Here is a 22,623-nt window from a genome sequence, read left to right as displayed (position 1 = left end):
TGATAGTTATAGGAATTGAACTATTGTCAAATGTACCGTTAACCTGTCGTTAACCTGTCTGGGCTAGGGGGCAGTATTTTCACGGCCGGATGAAAAACGTACCCAATTTAAACAGGTTACTACTCTGGCCAAGAAACTATAATATGCATATTATTAGTAGATTTGGATAGAAAACACTCTGAAGTTTCTAAAACTGTTTGAATGGTGTCTGTGAGTATAACAGAACTCATATGGCAGGCAAAACCCTGAGAATAATTCAACCAGGAAGTGGAGGATCTGAGAATTGTAGTTCTTCTTTCTAGTCCCTTTCAAAACTACAGTATCCGTGGGGTTATGTTGCACTTCCTAAGGCTTCCATTGGCTGTCTAAAGCCTTCAGAAAGTGGTTTGAGCATTCTCCTGTCACTGGGCAGATAATAGGAGCTCAGTTTCTGAGTGGACTGCCTGGCAACAAAGAGATTGGATATGAGCGGTCATGCGAGCACGCTGTTCCTTCTTTTTCTCCTTGAATGAATACGCTATTGTCCGGTTGGAATATTATCGCAATTTTACGTTAAAAATACCATAAAGATTGATTTTAAACAGCGTTTGACATGCTTCTAAGTACGGTAATGGAACATTTTGACTTTTCGTCTCTTGTTCCGCGCTCGCAAGTTATGCCTTTGGATAAGTGATCTGTACGCACGAACAAAACGGAGGTATTTGGACATAAATATGGATTATTTGGAACAAAAACAACATTTCTTGTGGAGGTAGCAGTCCTGGGAGTGCATTTTGACGAAGATCAGCAAAGGTAAGAGAATATTTCTAATACTAATTCTGAGTTTAGGTTGCCCCAAACTTGGTGGGTGTCTGTATAGCTCACCGTGATGGCTGAGCTATGTACTCAGAATATTGAAAAATGTGCTTTCTCCATAAAGCTATTTTAAAATCTGACACAGCGGTTGCATCCAGGGGTAGTCTATCTATAATTCTTTAAATAATTGTTTTATATTTTGTCAACGTTTATGATGAGTATTTTTGTAAATTGATGTGCACGTTCATCGGACGTTTTGGTGGGAATACATTTTGTGAACATCACGCGCCAATGTAAAATGCTGTTTTTGGATCTAAATATGAACTTTATCGAACAAAACATACATGTATTGTGTAACATAATGTCCTAGGAGTGTCATCTGATGAAGATTGTCAAAGGTTAGTGCTTCATTTAGCTGTGTTTTGGGTTTTATTGATACATGTCCTTGCTTGGAAAATGGCTGTGTGATTATTTTTGTCTATGTACTCTCCTAACATAATCTAATGTTTTGCTTTCACTGTAAAGCCTTTTTGAAATCGGACAATGTGGTTACATCAAGGAGAAGTGTATCTTTAAAATGGTGTAAAATAGTTGTATGTTTGAGAAAGATGAATTATAACATTTTATTGTTTTTGAATTTGCCGCCCTGATATTTCACTGGCTGTGTCCCGCAGGTGGGACGCTAGCGTCCCGCGTAGCCCATAGAAGTTAAATGATTTAATAATTTAAAGTGTTTTTTATGTGATCCATTTGTGAACCTGTTTTTGACATTGAGCCTGGGCATCAGACTCCAGATCTTTATGGCAGAGTTGTATCAATGAGGTGATCGGTTTTCAATTGGCTAACACATATCACGTAGTTTGAAATATGATCCGTTGGGACGCTATCGGAAACTTTAACATTTGTAACAAGCATGGCATTCGTCATTACACCCTTGTAATTAAAGACTTCAATTACATTTTACATTTACATTTTAGTCATTTAGCAGACGCTCACATTTTTTTTTCTCCCCATACTGGTCCCCCGTGGGAATCGAACCCACAACCCTGGCGTTGCAAACACGTTACAAACACCATGCTCTACCAACTGAGCCACACCCTCCCCAGGGTTACCACCAGTTACATGTATGTGTTGCATTGTAGCTATGAATTATTACAATTAATTACATTACTTAATTATATATGTAATTACACTGTAATAAGGACCCCTTAAAATGACGCATTAACAAAATATATTTTACTGAAGGGAGGTTCATCCATTTTCATTCAGAGGTCTGATTTTCTCCAGGTATTCCTCATTATAAATAATGTACAGTCCCTAACTTAGCTAACGACGTTAGATAACGCTTGGTTTCCATACAGTTTTCTGTTTCCAAAACTAGAATCTGAAACAGAGTGGACTGCATTTTGTAGACTTTACCCTTTGCCAAAGTTTTCAAAAATTGTGTTGTTTAGAAGGAGTGCAAGGGCAAATTTAGTTATTGCATACGTGCACTTCACAGCTACGTTCCCTAAAGGAAATATGCAAATAAATGCTAGAATGCTCCAATAGGATTGTTACATCTGCTCCTGCCACGCCCTCTGCTTCTCATCCTGTCTCCCTAACCTGCCCACTCCCCCTGTGCTCTCTCCCTCTTCCCGTGTGTGTGTGTGTGTGTGTGTGTGTGTGTGTGTGTGTGTGTGTGTGTGTGTGTGTGTGTGTGTGTGTGTGTGTGTGTGTGTGTGTGTGTGTGTGTGTGTGGGTGGAGACAAGTGTGCTGGAGGCAGAGCAGATCCCCACCAGCTGCAACCTGTTCCATAATCAAGACCTCTATAAATACTCAGCCCTGCCACTTCCACGCTGCCAGGTAGTAACCTCTGCTCAGTCAGTCTGCGGTTTTTAGCTGTTTGTTCCTGCTTAGAACCTGTTTTCATGTTATTCCTGTTTTCCCTTGCCTGACGCTGTTTTCCTCTCCGCTACAGTTCTTCCCGCTCTGACTTTGGCCCCTGTCTCCAGTCCCACGTCTTGTCAGTCCTGCTACTCTGTCCTGGACCCTCCACTCCACTGCGTCCTTGGATTCCTCTCTGGACCTGCTTGCCCAGTCCCAACTCCCCTCACTCCAGCCTCAGCCTTCGCACCTGGCTTCCCCTGGCCTGCACCCCATCTTCCCCCTGTGTTTCAATAAATACCATGGTTACCTCATCCCAGTCTTCTAGTCTGAGTCTGCTCTTGGGTTCACCTGTTCCGCTTCGCGTGACAAGGATCTCACTAGCTTGTTCTTGGCTGCCCACCTCCTTTCTTGTTCTGCCCACTATGATTCAGTTGCTCTCATTGGAAACGATAGATTCTGGGATATCTTGTGTTAGTTATAAAAATCTCTCCAATCCTGTTCCTGGAGAGCTACCGTCCTGAACAACCTGGTCTCAGAGCATTTCATATTATTCTGTATGTAACTCCAAGACACTCCATTTAGTATGATATGTTGCATTTCATACCGTATGTATTAATTTATGGATGTCCATCATCCATTTCTTATGATATGTTACGTATTACAATTCGTATGATATGTTCCGAATTTGCAAAACCTAAAATATGTTTTGAATTTGCAAAATGTACAATATGTTACGAATGTGCAAAATGTACAATATGTTACGAATTCCAATTTGTTGTGGCTCACGTTAGCTAGGTGGCTAAAGTTATCTATTAGGAGTTAGGGTTTTAAGGTTAGGGTTAAAGTTAGGTTCAAGGGTAAGGAGAAGGGTTAGTAAGGTTAGGGTTAAGGGAAGAGTTGGCTAACATGCTAAATGGTTGCAAAGTATCTAAAAAGTAGTAAGTCATTTGAAAAGTTGCTAATTAGCTAAAATGGTCCATTATGAGATTCAAACACTAAACCTTCGGGCTGCTAGACATTAGTTTTTGCCTTAAGTAACCTTCTGTAACATCCATACTAATTTCAGTGTCCCGTATTTACATTTTCTACGTCTAGTCTATGAGACCAGGCTGTCCTGTAGGTTTTCACTCCAACCCTAATCTAGCGCATCGGATTCTAATAATTAGCTTGTTGATTAACTGAATCAGGTAGTTACAACTGGGGTTGGATTGAAAACCTAGAGGAGGGTAGCACTCCAGGAACAGGGTTGGAGAGCCCTGGTCTAGGGCAAAACTAAATAGTGGATGCAGCTATGGTGGTAGCTAACTCATGTCTGATTCCGCAATAGCATTACCTGCCTGAATATAATCCAATCTGGAGCTACAGTCAAAGCATACAATTATGGTTTCAACTAGTTACCACAGCCACAAGTCAAAATTGTCAATCGTAAAAATTCATGAAAACAAACATTTTGTTTTTTGGTCTTAATTTAAGGTTGGTGTTAGGCATAAGGTTAGCAGCATGGTTAAGGTTTGGTTTAAAATCACATATTAAGAAGAGAAATTGTAGAAATGGGCAGCCTATATGACTTTATGGCTGTGGTAACTAGTGACGACCTAGAATTAGCTTGACCAAGTTACTGCCCTGATGACACAGATGGCTTCATAAACCTATATCACCCTGTCACAGGCCCTCCCAGTCAATGCCACCTCATAAGATGAAGTACATTGTTTATGAGGATGTCCCGTTTGCAACCGAACATGCAACATAGAGAAGTCCAGCAAGGTGACCCTCAGTATCACATAGACATGCACTAGCTGTGAGAATTCCTATAAATGGAACAGAGAGGAAACTTGAATCAGCTTGATGACAAAACAGTTTTGAGTTTTGTCCCAATTTACCTTCGTAACCTAGCCTGGTGGAACCACATATGATATCTGAAGTCTAGTAGGAAGGTGAATGCAGCAATCAAGTTGGTTCCTTCCACCATGCTAATCATAACTACCATTGGTAATGTAATCTGTGTGTGTGTGTTTTATTTATTTATTTTTACCGACCAGTATCTTTGATGTGGGGCAAGGCGCTGATCTACGCTGCCATGCCCATCAATGACTCTGGCAAAGACCTTACCTCCAGTCTTACCTCTTGCCTGCTCACCAATGGTCATCGATGGGGAGACCAGAATTAGTTAGGTTAAGTCTGACCTGTTCAAACTTCAACATAATATATGTTTGTCAGATATCACCTATCCTAAGTGCAGTTGGTAATAGAACAGTTACTGTATGTGTTCACAGATGCATCTATGGAGCCAGCACTTGGAGACTTGCAAGATGATGTGAAGGAGTCATGACCGACAGACAGACTTGATACTGACGTCTCTGAATGGAGAGAGACCTGGCACTCAACACATCCACAATGTGGGACTGAAAATGATTACTAATAATATAGTACAGCAGAAATGTCCAGAATTTCTGTCACTGATGAACTCTGCCTGTTTCTACAGATGAAGAGGACTGAAGATGCTTTTGCCAGGTCTCTCTCCATTTGCCAGCCTCGGTCGTTTGATAGGGAGACCATAATTGGGTAGGTATTGTCTGACCTGTTCAAACTTCAACATATTACCTGTTTGTGTTTTAGATATTACCTATCCTACTTGCCATTGGTAATCAAATTTGGAACAAGTTTGGGAAACCCCGGTTTCACTCTGACATGTTTGCCAAGGTAGCCCCATTACAAAAAGACAAAATGCTGATACAAAATATCTGTTTCAGCTGGGAATGACAATGAAAGGTACACATTTTATATTGGCAGAACACTGCTTCTATGGTATTATGTAAAGGTTTGTTTATTCTACATGTACCTGTTACTAGATTTGAAACTTATCAAAACACTTAGTTTAGAATATGTACATAAATTCAGCATTTGCATTCTTCCATATCACTCTATAGGCTACTGACCTATTCAAAGCTTCCTCCGGCATCTCACCATACATCTGCCTGTAGTTATTTAACTCAACCTGGAGGTTTGTTGTGATTGAGTGGGAGGAAACTGCTGCAGGCAAGGTTCTGACAGATGGGTGTGTCCTTGCCACCAAGACACACCCACATCAAACCACACCCCCAAGCCAACTCACATTTGGCTTCTGTCACAGCTGCCAGCTTTTCTTGAAGAGCAAGCCAAAAAAAAACGAGGCCAAATCAGCGGGTGCAGTTCCCCTTTAACTGGCCTGACAGATCTGCTTTGAAGTGGAGGAAAGGCAAATATGAAAAGAGTGTGTCCTCTAATGGGTGCCTTTTCACTGTGGTATTCCCTGGTCTCCCTTTGCCTCTGGGCTCTAGCTTTGGCTCACTATCCAGGAGGCTGCTTATCATCTGGCCCTTTGAACAGACTGGATGGGGAGGATGTGTGTGCTATACTGAGCTTGAATACAAATGTAGAAATGGCAAAAATAAAGGGGATAATATTAAAAAGACACCTTTCAAGTGAGTTACTTGAACCTTAATAGGCCAGTAGCTGTCGCAAAAAGTGCCAAATAAGGAAGTTATCACATTCATTGCTTTACACATGATAGCTCATAGACTGCTTGCTTTGTCCAGTAATGTACATGTCGTGCTCAAATTGAGACAATGAGCATTGCTGACGTGTCTCACTTTAGAGTGGGCTATTCTGAACACGTCAAGAGTGGTCAAAGGATGCTTAAGGCAAGCAAATGGTATCCAGTTAACAGTTTACAAATGAACACGTCATTTCAGGCAGCCATTTATTGCTTCCTGGTAATTTCTTTGCAGAACTCCACAGCCTACCAGGTTCAGATTTTCTCTTCCCCCCCAAGTATTAAAGGAGGATAATACACCAAGGACATAATGAATGAGAAAGTAACTGAATAGGTAGATGGGTGAAGTCCAGATGCATGTTTTTGTTCAAAAATAATGTAAACCTCCCCCAAAAAACATCCCAAACACATAATTCATACAGGGATTTTATTAAAATAATTCAATTCCAAACCATAAGTGACTGTATAATAATAGCCACTATTCAATCCAGATGAATGGGGATGGGGGTGCTGATTTATTTTTTAATTCATCTGACAAAAGAAGTAGTGAACAACACCCTATAATTGAATAAACCACCAGAAATAAGCTTAAAGTTGGATCATGTACATGTGTAAGTGCGTTGGATACAGATACATTGGAAGATGATACAGTACCGATAATTACAGACAATCAGGATAGAGGCACATTTACACATTAATAGCAAGAGAGAAAGATACTTTTTAAAGACTATTTACAAAATGATTATGGAGAATAAATATGTACTGCAGCATCATTCCTAGTCCCTTCTGAACAAAAACAACCACTAGACAACAAAATAATCACCTAAAAACTACAGCAAACAGACAGACTTACAGCTTATGTTTGCTTTTGTTCCAATATTCCTGATCATTTGTATAAAAAGTAAAAACATTTCAAGAGCTTTATAAAAGCTGGAAACTATAGTAAGTGAAACCAACAGGCTTGTTCCCATAAAACAAAGAAATAGTTTCATTGGTTAATCATTCAGTGAATTATATACCTCTACGACAAAACTATATAAAATGTCAGTGAATATCTTCTCTATATATGTGGCTGTTTATTACATATGTCAAAATGTCTAACACACGAAGCCAACTTGTAACATTGCAAGTAAACACTAAATACAATGGTATACATCCTTCATTTTCCAAGTCGGACAATATCTGCCTGAACTTGTGTTAATTAAAACACTTACAGAACATGCCAATCAGCAGTACCATTGCAGAAAGGTGAGCTAATTGAATTACAGTGAGGGGTGCACGGTGCAGAACAGCGTGCTGGGTTTATCCCCTCTGAGTCAATCAGAACAGGTGGGTTGTGGAGCGACTGAACGTGTGGTACTTCCTCTCAAACATGGATGGCAGGTTGACCATGGAGGGAGAGTGCATCGCCTGGTGGGAACAGAACAGGGACATCGATTAAATTAGGAAATTGATTGTGTTCCAAAACAGAAATGACCCCTCGAGTGTTAGTTTAAGGACAATGAGTTACTTGAGTGTTTACTTAAGTTCTTCTATATGAGGGCTTTCTGATCACAAGTATACGCTGGGACTTCTGGAGGACAGTTTAAAAGCCTCGACACGAAGATGGATTGTCATGTGGGCCGCAGAAGCAATCTTGTGGGAAGTGCTTAGTGAAGGATACAAGGTCGTTTTATATGCACCAGTCTCATTTAATTACTTTTACATTCAGCCTTCCCAGCCAAATGTTGGCATTGAACTAATCGAGCAACGCCAATAGAATATTTCTGTTCTCTGCCCAACTTGCAAAACAAGCGTTTAAACCATTCACAACATTTTGTCATGTTATAAAGATGTGGTTCTCTCTCTGCTTATTACTGTGGATGAATCAGTTATATTGAAAAGGAACCCAAGTACTTATATGTTACTGCAGAAACTTGAACATGAAAAGGTGCTGCATAAATGCAGGGTGTTTTCTGGGGAAGCACAGGGTCTGGCTGGTTAAAATGCATACATATTTGACTCTTATTAAGAGTCTGCCCTATGGAGAGACGAGTGTTAAAGGTAGGAGCGTAAACAGGTATGTGTCATGTATACTCCTTCATTAAGGCTGCTGCTGGCTAATACCAGGGTGAAAGGAAAGGCCAGCCTGAATAGCAACCCAATTTATGCACCAGCACCTCATTGCGTGCTTGTTGCTATAAACACCACCACACAATTTCACTTCAACAGGGCCTAGTCATGTTAATGAGATTTGAGATGACATTATGGTTTAATGTGAGGACCTGGGATCAATAGCAGTGGAAAAGCAATGACCAGACTGTACAGGACAGACATGAAGCCAGTGCCAGGGTTTCACAAATGCCCAGTGATGGATTGCCAAAAGGTCTGGAGCCTCCATCCAAACACTCAAGCATCATGTGACACACAGATGTTGGCTTTATTGGATTAAATTAGTGGGAGAATGATTAAATAACTGTCACCACAACATTTACTGCTTTGGAGGACATATATCATTACCAAATCATTCGCTGCCGTGACTGCTGTAAAAATACATCCCTCCTTATTCCAAAACGGATTGAGGGGGTTTATGTAAAAGCTTGAGTGAGCGTCTGCCCGGTGCTTCAGGCGGATGTTAGCGGAACTGAGTGAGTGAGGTGTGCAGCAGATAAGTAAAAGCCCACAGAGATCAGGAGAGTGAGTTCCACCCAGGGCTCTAAAGGCTGCATGTACAACCTGGAGTTTTATTTGAGAACCATTGCGGCTAAAAAAAATCCAATACCAAACAATATTTCCCTACACTGCTCAAACAAGACCGGCTGAACAAAAAATAACGAACCTAGATAATTGTTATGATTATTAGGCTTTGCTTTACCGCAGCTTCTGAGTGCTAGTCCTCTCCCTCCAGGGGCTGCTTGCTTCCAGTTCCCAGGCCAGACAAGCCCCGCCCCGTCACTCAAGCAGGCAGCAGTTTCTCCACAGCTGTTTATTCTTTCAGCATGCTGTCAATTTATGCACTCAATATATTCTTAAAAAACAAGAGCGATGCTGCTTCCCAAGCTGCTTCTAAATATGGATCCACATGTTCTCTCTATTAGACTACTAGTTTGTGTATCTTGCGCTCTGCAAAACGCAAGTTAATCTAAGAAAGCTGGCATGTGTCTAAAGTTTTGCTATTCGCTAATGTTTATCGCTAGCTGGATAGCTAAATGCCATTTAGCAAAATGCACTAGCTAGGGCAAAGCAAACATTAGCGCTAATACAGGTTGCTACCAGTATTGGTGTAGATCAGCATGTTTGTACAATGGCATGTTCTGAATCAGATGGTCTACTTTAAAACCTTTGTCTAAATGTAATGTCTATTGAAAAGTGATTATAGTCCCCTGGGAAACACTGACCAACACTTTGGTTCCTACCCTGTTATAACCCATACCTGGCTTTTCATTTGATGTCATGCCAAACACCAACCATAGAATTCGAATAATAAGTATGATTCCAACAATTCACCCAAGTGTTTTGATCTATATCGCAAGTCAAACCGTTACTCAACCAGCTTCAAACGGCTGTGAAAACAATATTTGACTGAAAATATATTTCACAGCGATTTAAGATGGTACAATGACTCCCTACACCATTTAGTGCTTCTTCTCACAAACTGAAATTGAGTTTACAGTGTGAATTTTAGCAACAAGGAAATGACAGAGCGATTTCCATTAGATAACGCAGCCAAAGTCAGAACAGCTTTCACATTTTGCTGCTCCGGCGGCAGAAATCAACAGTCGAATATCACAGCCAATTACAACACTGGCGGGTAAGTAATACTGTGAAAGACTATCATTCCACTATTACTGCAGATATACACTGCTCAAAAAAATAAAGGGAACACTTAAACAACACAATGTAACTCCAAGTCAATCACACTTCTGTGAAATCAAACTGTCCACTTAGGAAGCAACACTGATTGACAATAAATTTCACATGCTGTTGTGCAAATGGAATAGACAACAGGTGGAAATTAAAGGCAATTAGCAAGACACCCCCAATAAAGGAGTGGTTCTGCAGGTGGGCACTTCTCAGTTCCTATGCTTCCTGGCTGATGTTTTGGTCACTTTTGAATGCTGGCGGTGCTTTCACTCTAGTGGTAGCATGAGACGGAGTCTACAACCCACACAAGTGGCTCAGGTAGTGCAGCTCATCCAGGATGGCACATCAATGCGAGCTGTGGCAAGAAGGTTTGCTGTGTCTGTCAGCGTAGTGTCCAGAGCATGGAGGCGCTACCAGGAGACAGGCCAGTACATCAGGAGACGTGGAGGAGGCCGTAGGAGGGCAACAACCCAGCAGCAGGACCGCTACCTCCGCCTTTGTGCAAGGAGGAGCAGGAGAAGCACTGCCAGAGCCCTGCAAAATGACCTCCAGCAGGCCACAAATGTGCATGTGTCTGCTCAAACGGTCAGAAACAGACTCCATGAGGGTGGTATGAGGGCCCGACGTCCACAGGTGGGGGTTGTGCTTACAGCCCAACACCGTGCAGGACGTTTGGCATTTGCCAGAGAACACCAAGATTGGCAAATTCGCCACTGGCGCCCTGTGCTCTTCACAGATGAAAGCAGGTTCACACTGAGCATGTGACAGACGTGACAGAGTCTGGAGATGCCGTGGAGAACATTCTGCTGCCTGCAACATCCTCCAGCATGACCGGTTTGGCGGGTCAGTCATGGTGTGGGGTGGCATTTCTTTGGGGCGGCCGCATAGCCCTCCATGTGCTCGCCAGAGGTAGCCTGACTGCCATTAGGTACCGAGATGAGATCCTCAGACCCCTTGTGAGACCATATCCTGGTGCGGTTGGCCCTGGGTTCCTCCTAATGCAAGACAATGCTAGACCTCATGTGGCTGGAGTGTGTCAGCAGTTCCTGCAAGAGGAAGGCATTGATGCTATGGACTGGCCCGCCCGTTCCCCAGACCTGAATCCAATTGAGCACATCTGGGACATCATGTCTCACTCCATCCACCAACGCCACGCTGCACCACAGACTGTCCAGGAGTTGGCGGATGCTTTAGTCCAGGTCTGGGAGGAGATCCCTCAGGAGACCATCCGCCACCTCATCAGGAGCATGCCCAGGCGTTGTAGGGAGGTCATACAGGCACGTGGAGGCCACACACCCTACTGAGCCTCATTTTGACTTGTTTTAAGGACATTACATCAAAGTTGGATCAGCCTGTAGTGTGGTTTTCCACTTTAATTTTGAGTGTGACTCCAAATCCAGACCTCCATGGGTTGATAAATTGGATTTCCATTGATTATTTTTGAGTGATTTTGTTGTCAGCACATTCAACTATGTAAAGAAAAAAGTATTTAATAAGATGATTTCTTTCATTCAGATCTAGGATGTGTTGTTTAAGTGTTCCCTTTATTTTTTTGAGCAGTATATTATGGATGTTTTCTTAAATCTACAATGCAAAAATCCTGTCAAGCACCTTTAAATTATGAGCACCAGTGCAACCAATATTTGTATTTATTTTGAGCCCTGGTGCCAGCACAGTCCAGGAATTAGGAGTTAGTCAGTGAGACAGCCATCACCCAAGCACCTATCCCAGTGAGTTAAAGCCAGCGTAGTGATGCTCACATCAGTCTGAGGTCAGTCAGCCACCTATAGGAGGGTCTCTTTGCGGGGGCTCAGGCAGCCTGCCTTGCGGGTGTCAGAGTAGGGGACCTGCAGGTACCGGCAAGCCCCAGGGGGAATCCTCCCTTTGGACGGGACCCTCAAGGAAGGGGGGCTGGTAGAGTAAGGAGGCATGGTATGGGTGGGTTGGGGTCTAGGTGGGGTCTCCTCAGGGCAGGGTAGACTAGGGGTGGGATCGGGGGTGTGAATACAGACGGGAACGCGGAGCCGGGGACAGGGGGCGTTGTCCAGCGAGTTCGAGCGCTGCACCACAGCAGCAGCAGAGTCCTTGGCGGAACCACTGAGGTTGAATGTGGAGGTAGAGCGAGCCATCTACACAGTCACAAATCAGAGCATGGGGGGGGGGGGTCAGAGTATTGGGGGAGAGAACTCACAAGACAGACTACTTATCCCACCACTGCACCAAGGTGCACTTAAAATCCCTTTTTAATAGCCAAGTTTGAGAGCAGTAACTTTCTTCAAATATTTAGTGTTGTATGATTAATCTTTACCGTTTTAGTAAAAGGAAAGACAAATATCAAGAAGGTAACCTTGCTCAGAAAAAGGGTAATCAAAGATTTTTTTTAAATTAAGCCTGACATCACTGACGCAGTTAGAAGAACAGGAAATAAATGTCTAAAAGTTCAACAGGCATGTGAAAACTGCAGCCATTATCAAAATACAAATGGCTTGCACTGGAGGAACAGCAATTTCACCATTAGACAAACTCCTAATGTGTAACCCATTTACCATCATGCTTTGGAGAGCACTGCAAATGGATCTTCAGAGGGAAACAAGGTACATGGTGCAATTAGACAGCCCATGTCAGAATCTTAAATTACGTATGTTTCCTCTGCCATAGCCCTGTTAACCTCCTTTTGACTTGTAATATGCCCCTTTAGCCTCTTGACTTGGTTAGATAAGCCTTGTTCAAGGCTTGGACTTGAAAGTAGATGGTTGGATGAACTTACAGACAGGGTGGCACTGCTGCCCACACGGCTCATGTTCTCAGAGCTAGGGCCAGGGCTCTTGTCATCTGGGGTGCTGTTGGCCATGAAGGCTCTCTGGATCACCCGTTTGGGTGTTTTGGTGAAGGAAAAGGCTCTCGTTACCTGGGGTGTAAACACAGTCACACAAACACTCAAAACCTGACTCAAAATAGCTCTTTCTAACATGCAGCTGTGAACATGTCTAAAATCCAGCATAGGCCTGTGTGGAATACAGGAGTGAGACGGGCTAATTCGGAGCCCATTTTACCTTCTTTGAAGTCTTTTTGATGACTCTAGAGGCTTTACTCAGCGTGCTGTCCATATCCTTTGTGCTCACTTGGACAGAGTCAGGCTCAGTGCACTGAATTAGATCTTGCTGTTTAAAACAGAAACAAATATAAATATCCAGCCCATTCTGCAACGCTGTCAAAATGCAAAGAGTGAGAAGCAGTTGTCCGTTTTTGCAAGCAGCTGGAGCTCATTGGTATTCAGGGTGCGGGGAGAGCCAGTGAATCAATTAAGATCGCAAGCCCAGGTGGTAGTAGAGGTTTACATCGCCACCTAGTGGACACCTCACTCAGAGCTGGAACAGCCCGGGCACACCGCCGAAGCTTATTGCGCCTGTTTTTAATTATGATGGGAAACATACGTCTGTCTGTAGCAGCCAATTACTAGCTAGCTTCCTCAATCAATCCCTAATACTACATCAGTGAAAAGACCTGTGGAGGAGAAAAACCAACCCATCTATGTCTGAAGTGTTAAAGTTCAAATACAATTCCACTTCTAATTACATTAATCCATCTTCCAGTTTAACCATAGAGGACAATCTAATAGAATTAAAATGACCAAAAAGGACTCTTGCGCAATATAATTTGTAAGTGTAATAAAAGTGGCCTAAATAATTAAATAATAGAATTTGTGTCCTCTTCAACCTCCAGAATCCAGACACTGTTCTACATGAGGACACCAGACCAGTGAGGGATGCCTTGGTCCCTTCGGCCAGTCTGGCTGTGTTAGTGAGAGGACGAGCAGACAGGCAGCATGTGTTACAGCTTGTGTTCTCAGGAGCCCTCCCACCCAGCCCCGTCTGGCCTATAGCGGCTCAGTGGACCACTGTCTCTCGCGTCTCTCACCGCGTCAGCCTTGCAGATGGTATTGGCCACCTGGCGACAGAGCATCTTCAGCCAGGTTGACTTCATTGTGTCCTCAGTAGTCAGCTGGAAGCTGAAGAGAAGATTCTCCTGCTCCGTGGGCGGGCGCACCACCAGGGCAAAGGCATTATGGCAATCTGAGAAAGGGAGAAGGGGTAAGGAGAAAGATTTGAGCTTTCTGGTTTGGTCGACTCGATGTAAAGAATAAGCTGCCCAAACATTTCATCCATTTCTCTTTAAGACACGTAGAGGGGCATCTCTGTATGTATCAACACTAGGGCTGGCACAATTACTGTAGTCATAACCGGGTTATTGTGTGTGTAACAAAAAGGTGACTTAAGACGAGACAGCCGGGAATTCGTGCGGTCGAGTCCATTTCTGCGGTAAGGTGGACTCTTAACGTATTGAAACTTTGTTAGTCCTTGCTGAAACAAGCAGTGTTGTAGCAAACTAGTCTTCGGATGCCTAGGCAACACCCCCCTCCCTGCAGCAGCACAGAAATAAAATGAATAGAATTGGAACCTCCAGCCCTTGCAATTTGACTGGTAAACTCATTGGTACACTCGCAAAGGCTGCCTGGTATTGTGATGCAATAATTTCCATGGTAATGTAGAATGTTCATACAAATTATGTTAGCAATGTGGCTCACGCAAATGGAATGCGTTTTTTTGTAATGTCAGTTGAGTTGACTCAAAAACCACAGCACATATTGATAGGTACACCTCCTATACGTTTCTTACACTCGCAATGGCCGCCAGTCCACCCACTACGACATCATTGACTTGAATGGGGACGCCAATTCTATTGAATCATTTCTATGGCAGCACATTCATAGAGGAGAAAATGTGCTTATAACCGTGACCAGTCATTTGGCTGACCAATATTAACAAAAACTCCATGACTGTCATAGCCCTAATCAACATACACTGCTTATAGCTAATACAGTGCATACTGACAGTGAAATTAAACCTAGCAGCTCTTGGACAAGGCCAAACATGAGCTGAGTCACTGCTAGTGGGAGAGAGGAGAGATATGTTTACTTGATTATGTCTGGGCTGTCATATCAGACACTTACTGTTGACTCCCAACATTAGGCTATCCAGTATACTTATGAATGAGATTTCACATGACCAAAAGGATACAGGGGAGAGAAGGACAGAATTAGCAATAAACATGCTCAGAGAATACCGTATTCACCCGAAAGAGTCACACAAACCAGCACTATCCTGTTGCTTAATAATAACGTTCACCCACAAGAGTCTAAGCTGGGGGGGGGTTCTACTAAGCTATAGCTATATGGAAAAGTTCATACTAAGGATCACTTAGCTACTTCATTTAGAATTCAGAGCTGGAGCTAGCCATACATATATCCATCCACACACACGTTCAAAAGTTTGGGGTCACTTAGAAATGTCCTTGTTTTTATAAAGAAAAGCTCATTCTTTGTCCATTAAAATATCAAACTTGATCAGAAATACAGTGTAGATATTGTTGTAAATGACTATTGTAGCTGGAAACGGCTGATTATTAATGGAATATCTACATAGGCGTATAGAGGCCCATTATCAGCAACCATCACTCCTGTGTTCCAATGGCACGTTGTGTTAGCTAATCCAAGTTTATCATTTTTAAAAGGCTAATTGATCATTAGAAAACCCTTTTGCAATTATGTTAGCACAGCTGTTCATTGTTGTTCTGATTAAAGAAGCAATAAAACTGGCCTTCTTTAGACTAGTTGATTATCTGGAGCATAAGCATTTGTGGGTTTGATTAAAGGCTCAAAATGTCCAGAAACAAAGAACTTTCTTCTGAAACTCATCAGTCTATTCTTGTTCTAAAAAATGAAGGCTATTCCATGCGAGAAATTGCCATGAAACAAGATCTTGTACAATGCTGTGTACTACTCCCTTCACAGAACAGCGCAAACTGGCTCTAACCAGAGTAGAGAGAGGAGTGGGAGGCCCCGGTGCACAACTGAGCAAGAGGACAAGTACATTAGAGTGTCTAGTTTGAGAAACAGATGCCTCAAGTCCTCAACTGGCAGCTTCATTAAATAGTACCCACAAAACACCAGTCTCAACGTGAACAGTGAAGAGGCGACTCGGGGATGCTGGCCTTCCTAGGCAGAGTTGCAAAGGAAAAGCCATCTCTCAGACTGGCAAATAAAAAGAAAATATTAAGATGGGCAAAAGAACACAGACACCGGAGAGAGGAACTCTGCCTAGGAAGGCCAGCATCCCGGAGTCGCCTCTTCACTGTTGACGTTGAGGCTGGTGTTTTGCGGGTAGTATTTAATGAAGCTGCCAGTTGAGGACTTGAGGCATCTGTTAGAAATTGTGTGTGTGTGTGTGATATAAATATATATATTTTTTTTGGGGGGGGGGGGCCTTACTGCTACAGTATGAGCCCATACAAACACATTGAATAACAGATTCACTACATGGAACAGATAACACCCCCAAAAAGATCTAAAGGAAGTTTGTTCTGAAGTGTCTGTCCTATAAATCTGAGAGATAAGAAAGATCAGGGAATATTTGAAATGGTTTTGACATGTATTTAACCCCTTATTTCTGGCACTTAAGTCTCCATATACAGTGCATTCGGAAAGTATTCAGACCCCTTCCCCACCTTTTGTTACATTACAGCCTTATTCTAAAATGTATTAAATAACCCCCCCCCCAATCAATCTACACACAATATCCCATAATGCCCCCAAAAAAATTGAAAATGTATTATGAAATACAAAACCGAAATACCTTATTTACATAAGTATCAGACCATTTGCTATGAGACTCAAAATTGAGCTCAGGTGCATCCTGTTTCCATTGATCATCCTTGAGATGTTTCTACCACTTGGAGTCCACCTGTGTTAAATTCAATTGATTTGACATTTGGAAAGGCACACACCAGTCTATATAAAAAGGTCCCACAGTTGACAGTGCATGTCAGAGCAAAAGAAATCCCACCATATCCACCTGTATTATATTTACTGTATAAATGACCATGCCATGTTAGAATATGTTCTCTTATTTTTATGGCTATATTTTGGTTTATATGAAAATAAGAGTAAATAGCAACCGTGGTTATGAAGCACGTGGTAGATTAATCGGCACTCAGGACAGACTGGGGAAAAGGTTAATCTTCCAACAGGATGACTCTAAAACACACAGCCAGAGCCCTGAACATTGCTGTGCAGCGACACTCCCCATCTAACCTGAGAGCTTGAGATGATCTGCAGAGAAGAATGGGAGAAACTCCCCAAATATAGTTGTGCCAAGCTTGTAGCATCATACACAAGAAGACTCGTTGCCAAAAAGGTGCTTCAACAAAGTACTGAGTAAAGGGTGTGAAAACTTAGGTAAATGTGATATTTCAGTTATGTATTTGTAATAAATTAACACATTTCTAAAAACCTGTTTTTGCTTTGTCATAACGGGGTACTGCGTGCAGATCGATGCAGATTTTTTTATACATTTGCAAACATTTAAAAAATGTTTTTTTGCTTTGTCATTATGGGGTAGATTGGAGGGAAAAAAATTAATTGATCCATTTTATAATAAGGCTGTAACGTAATGTGGAAAAAGTAAACGAGTCTGAATACTTTCAGAATGCACTGTATACAGTACTTCCATTAATTATTTCGACTGACACTGGGGGACCTTCAGATGAGTCTTGTGAGAACTGTGGGCGTCCGAGAGCAAAACAACCAACGTGTACGTGAGCCTCATCTTTCCATAGAGGGGTCACAATAGTTTGGGGGTTTTATTAGTGTGAAGCCCGAACTGTTCAGACGCTACAGACAGAAGTTGTCAGATCGGCTTTACCAACTTCAAAACGGAGAACACCATCGTGTTTGTGAGAGACTCCTCTTTCCATAAAGGGGTCACAATAGTTTGAAGGCAAAACCCGTTTGGACACTACAGACGATTTTGTGAGAAGATCGATTTTAGATCTCAGTCTGACAAACACCGCTCTAGCTCTGTCACCTTTCACCGCAGATCCCCCCCCCCCCCAAAAAATCACCTATATCTTAAACTGACAGATTTTGTAGGTTTTGTGTTATTATTATGCTAATTAGACTTCCGCGGGGGGCTCGGACATCGTATCAAGGGGGTTAAGCACTGTCTGTTACGTAGTTCCGTAGAGAACATGCCAGGAGCTGGGGCTCACTCACCCTCTGTATCCTGCAGGTCCAAGACCCTCCTGATCTGGGACAGAGGCATGAGGGTGATGTGTTTGAGTTGGGCTGCAGGCCGCGTCTGGCCCAGAGGACTCCTGAATGTGCTGATCACCTTATGTCTCTTCCTGGCAATCTGCAAATACAGACAAAAATTCTCAATCAAAAAGGGGCTTAGGTGCAGTCGGCCAGTCTGAATTTGAGAAACCTTTAGAGTCCCCCATCTTGGCGATGTAAAGATTTTTTTTTTTTAAACGTTAAGGCAATTTCTTGCAATTCTACACATTTCTCCATGAAGCCAAGATACATTTAAAGCTAATTGCACGCTATTTGTTAAAATGTTTCCATTTGTTTTTTTACCCAAACATAAAATCAACTACTAAATTCATTGTTTTTAGAATTTAAAAATGTCCCTGTCTAGCTTTTATTTTGGTGATTTTTATAATATAATCTTTGACAAATAAAACGTATCTTTACTACATACATCATATCTGAAGTATGTGTCCCCTCAGGGGGAGGGGTGATAGAGGTTATGCTGTGACAAATCAATAGGAATAGGGCCTCTTATAAAAGGCAAAAGGTCCCAGTCATTAGCATGCGTTTAAATGGCCAGTGTGGGGGCCGGGGCAGAGGTTTGGGTCTGTCCCATGAAGGCAGGGTGATATCTATCGGGCAGAGGGGATTGGAGATCTGAATACAGAGGAGTTAATCAATGAATAATTCAAGAGTGCAGCCCCTGCTCTCCCCATCCTCATTACCAGGCTGCTCTGACTCTCCTGAATAAGGACGCCTCACCCATTCTGGGTTTGATTGCTCACCCCCATACTAATGTAACACTTCACTAATTAGGAGAGAGATAAGAAACTGTCAGCAACGATATATCGCACATCGATAAATAATCCACTTTTTTCCCCCTCCAACAATCTCCATTTAAGCATTTCAAATTCCAAAGATTTCATAATGAGGGGGAGGGTGAGAGGACGGCAAGGGGAGTAGCTGGTATGGCAAGATAGTGAAAATGAGCGATGGTGTTAACTTGGAGAGCGTTTGGGGTGTATTGTAAAGTTGTACAATCTAAAGCCATGTCACAATAAGGAGGCATGTGGGCAAGACCACAGTTCAAATGGTAGTTTTTTTCCCCCTTTCAAATATTTTCAGTACTTCATTGAGCCCATCTGGCTCTTTTGGTATTATTTAATTGATGTGGGCGTTACCTCGAGACAGTCGTTGAAGAGAAAGAGTGTGACATTTTCGCCTCGGTCACAGGGTTTGTCTCCCAGGGCGATGGTCTCCACCCTGTGGACCAGGCTGCGGTGGGACGAGAGCAGGTTGGCCTAAAGAGAGAAAAGAAAGGATGAATATCACACTCAACCAAAGACATCCAGCAGCCATTTGTGAATAAATAAATACATGTCACCAGAGATACCTTCATGATTCACTCACAGGCCTCATTTAAAGCTTGAATCCTTAGTGGTGAAACTGCCACGTTCGTTTGCGATATTACAGCAAAGTTACTGCAGTCAACAAAAACGTATTTTCCCATTGCATGGGCAATAGAGCACAATATGTACTGCAAACATTTTTTACCATGCTGCCAGCTCTGCAATAAAAACAATAATGGTGGCACTGTTTCCCGCTACTGCAGATTCCATCTTTAAAGAGCCTTAATTGGAATTAAATGGGTCTAAATCTAAAGATTGGTAATTTCACTGCTTATTCATTTGGATGCTCTGCTTAGGGCTGTGGCGGTCATGAAATTGTCAGCCGGTGATTGTCATACAAATAACTGCTGGTCTCACGGTAAGTAATTGACCGTTAATTAACTTACGTTTAGCGCCTCCGGCTTCCACGCATAGCCTACAATCCACTGATGCGAATCTTGGGAACATCTACATTTTAAAAAGTCTAATAATTTAATATATAGCCTACACCATCACAGTAAATCCATTATTTATTTAGACAGGTGTAAAGAAACAAAGAGAGTAGTACACTCCATATGTATAAACTCCCAGTCATTTATTGGTTAAACAATAAATGACTGGGAGTTAATATACAGTACCGGTCAAATGTTTTAGAACACCTACTCATTCAAGGGTTTCTTTATTTGTACTATTTTCTACATGTAGAATAGTGAAGACATCAAAACTATGAAATGACATATGGAATCATGTCCCAAAAAAGTTAAAATCAAAATGTATTTTATATTTGAGATTCTTCAAAATAGCCACCCTTTGCCTTGACAACTTTTCAAACTCTTAGCATTCTCTCTATCAGCTTCAGCTGGAATGCTTTTCCAACAGTCTTGAAGGAGTTCCCACATATGCTGAGCACTTGCTGGCTACTTTTCTTTCTCTCTGCGGTCCAACTCATCCCAAACCATCTAAATTGGGTTGAGGTCAGTAGATTGTGAAGGCCAGGTCATCTGATGCAGCACTCCATCACTCTCCTTGGTCAAATAGCCCTTACACAGCCTGGAGGTGTGTTGGGTCATTGTCCTGTTGAAAAACAAATGATAGTCCCACTAAACTCAAACCAGATGGGATGGTGTATTGCTGCAGAATGATGTGGTAGCCATGCTGGTTAAGTGTGCCTTGAATTCTAAATAAATCACAGTCTCACCAGCAAAGCACCCCCAAATCACACCTCCTCCTCCATGCTTCACGGTGGGAACCACACATGCAGAGATCATCCGTTCACACACACTGCATCTCACAAAGACACAGCAATTGGAACCAAAAATCTCAAATTTGGACTCATCAGACCGAAGGACAGATTTCCAACGGTATAATGTCCATTGCTCGTGTTTCTTGGCCCAAGCAAGTCTCTTCTTGTTATTGGTGTCCTTTAGTAGTGGTTTCGTTGCAGCAATTCCACCATGAAGGCCTGATCCACACAGTCTCCTCTGAACAGTTGATGTTGAGATATGTCTGTTACTTGAACTCTGAAGCATTTATTTGGGCTGCAATTTCTGAGGCTGGTAACTAATGAACTTATCCTCTGCAGCAGAGGCAACTCTGGGTCTTCCATTCCTGTGGCGGTGCTCATGAGAGCCCGTTTCTTCATTGCGCTTGATGGTTTTTGCGACTGCACTTGAAGAAATGTTCAAAGTTCTTGACATTCTCCGTCTTGACTGACCTTCATGTCTTAAAGTAATGGAGTGTCATTTCTTTGCTTATTTGAGCTGTTCTTGCCATAATATGGACTTTTGACCGGTAGTGTATATATAGTGTATGCAACTATTTTTATAGCTTCCAGTTTATTTCGCCGTTAGTCAGCACCTCCACAATAAATAATTTTCTCTGGGTGTGCACCAGCTCATGCTTTCTATTAGACAGGTGTAAAGAAACATGATATGAAGAAAATGTAGCCTATTTCAGAAGAACAGAAATGCGCTTTTTCTAGCCTTAGACTGCACACGCTGGGCATCATTCACAAGTGATAATATTCTCACCCCATCAGACTATTCTCAATTTAATCTTGTCTTTCACATTATTTAGTATATATAAACGATTTATTTTTAGGGGAATTGACCATTTTCATGCACCTGTCGTAACATGGGCAGGGTAAAAAAGGCATAATCTATATACACTTGAATAGCGAATGGAGGACGCTTTCCCCACAGATGAATTTCATGCCAGGTAGGCTACTCCGATTGTAATGCGAAGCAAAGTGCTTAATATTAGGAAACTTGAGAAATAAATATATAGTAGGCCTTGCCAATGGAAAGCTGATGGGATCCTCTTTTTAATAGAGGCCATCAAAACTCAGTTCACACTCAATTGCATAGCCTATAGAAATGTAGCGCAAAATGGGCTTATAGGAACACGGATTTCATTCCATGCATCAACCAGCTATGAGGAGCTGGCTCTCACAGCGCAACAGACGATTCTATTCCTCTCAAACTCTGAATGTCAGGGCTCTCATGAAGTGTTCGGTTTGATTTTCGATTTGCATTGATGTCAGAATGATTAGAGAGACCAGAGTGCTGAGCACCGGCCATTAGTGACTGACAGTTAGCAAATTTGGTAGACTACTAATGACCATCAGTGGCATCAGAGCTCAGTTTTGGAGAAGCCTGGTCACGTGGAATTTGACAGCGGTCGTGACTTAATATGTGGCATTAATATGGTCACCCTAACAGCCCTAGCTGTTTAACCAAATCAAGATAAGAGCTATCCTCACAGCCCAGAGCCAGAGGTGTACCAACTCTCCCACTCCCTCTAGTACCAACTCAAGTCCACTCTAATCACCTCAAAACAGGACACCAGAACACAGAAGAATGGCTTGGTTCACATTATACAAACAGCGCAACATAAATTCTATCCAGAATGTAGCTTGAAACATGCACAATAAGCTGTGCATTACAAGATACACATATGTATTGGACAGTGCGAAAAATGCATCCCAGGGAAATTTGAAATATGGGTATCAGCCTGAACGCATAGGGAGAGGCCTGGCCGTTATTGTGCT

The 22,623-nt window shown here is 42.3% G+C and overlaps 1 protein-coding gene across 1 annotated transcript in view; it reads right to left on the bottom strand.

Moving 5' to 3' along the window:
* Positions 1-6,610: 6,610 nt before the first annotated feature.
* The window catches only part of ect2 (epithelial cell transforming 2), a 29,452-nt gene continuing 13,439 nt past the window's right edge, over positions 6,611-22,623 (bottom strand). The window contains 7 exon segments of the mRNA XM_014216722.2: positions 6,611-7,607; positions 11,801-12,169; positions 12,808-12,948; positions 13,094-13,201; positions 13,959-14,113; positions 18,151-18,289; positions 19,368-19,487. Coding sequence (XP_014072197.2) covers positions 11,825-12,169; positions 12,808-12,948; positions 13,094-13,201; positions 13,959-14,113; positions 18,151-18,289; positions 19,368-19,487 — 1,008 coding nt within the window. The 3' untranslated portion in view covers positions 6,611-7,607; positions 11,801-11,824.

The sequence above is a fragment of the Salmo salar genome, chromosome ssa10 (genome assembly GCF_905237065.1).
Source record: "Salmo salar chromosome ssa10, Ssal_v3.1, whole genome shotgun sequence".
In the NCBI taxonomy this organism is placed as follows: Eukaryota; Metazoa; Chordata; class Actinopteri; order Salmoniformes; family Salmonidae; genus Salmo; species Salmo salar.
The sequence above is the reverse complement of the archived record's forward strand: the minus strand, read 5'-3'. Positions and strand labels throughout refer to the sequence as shown.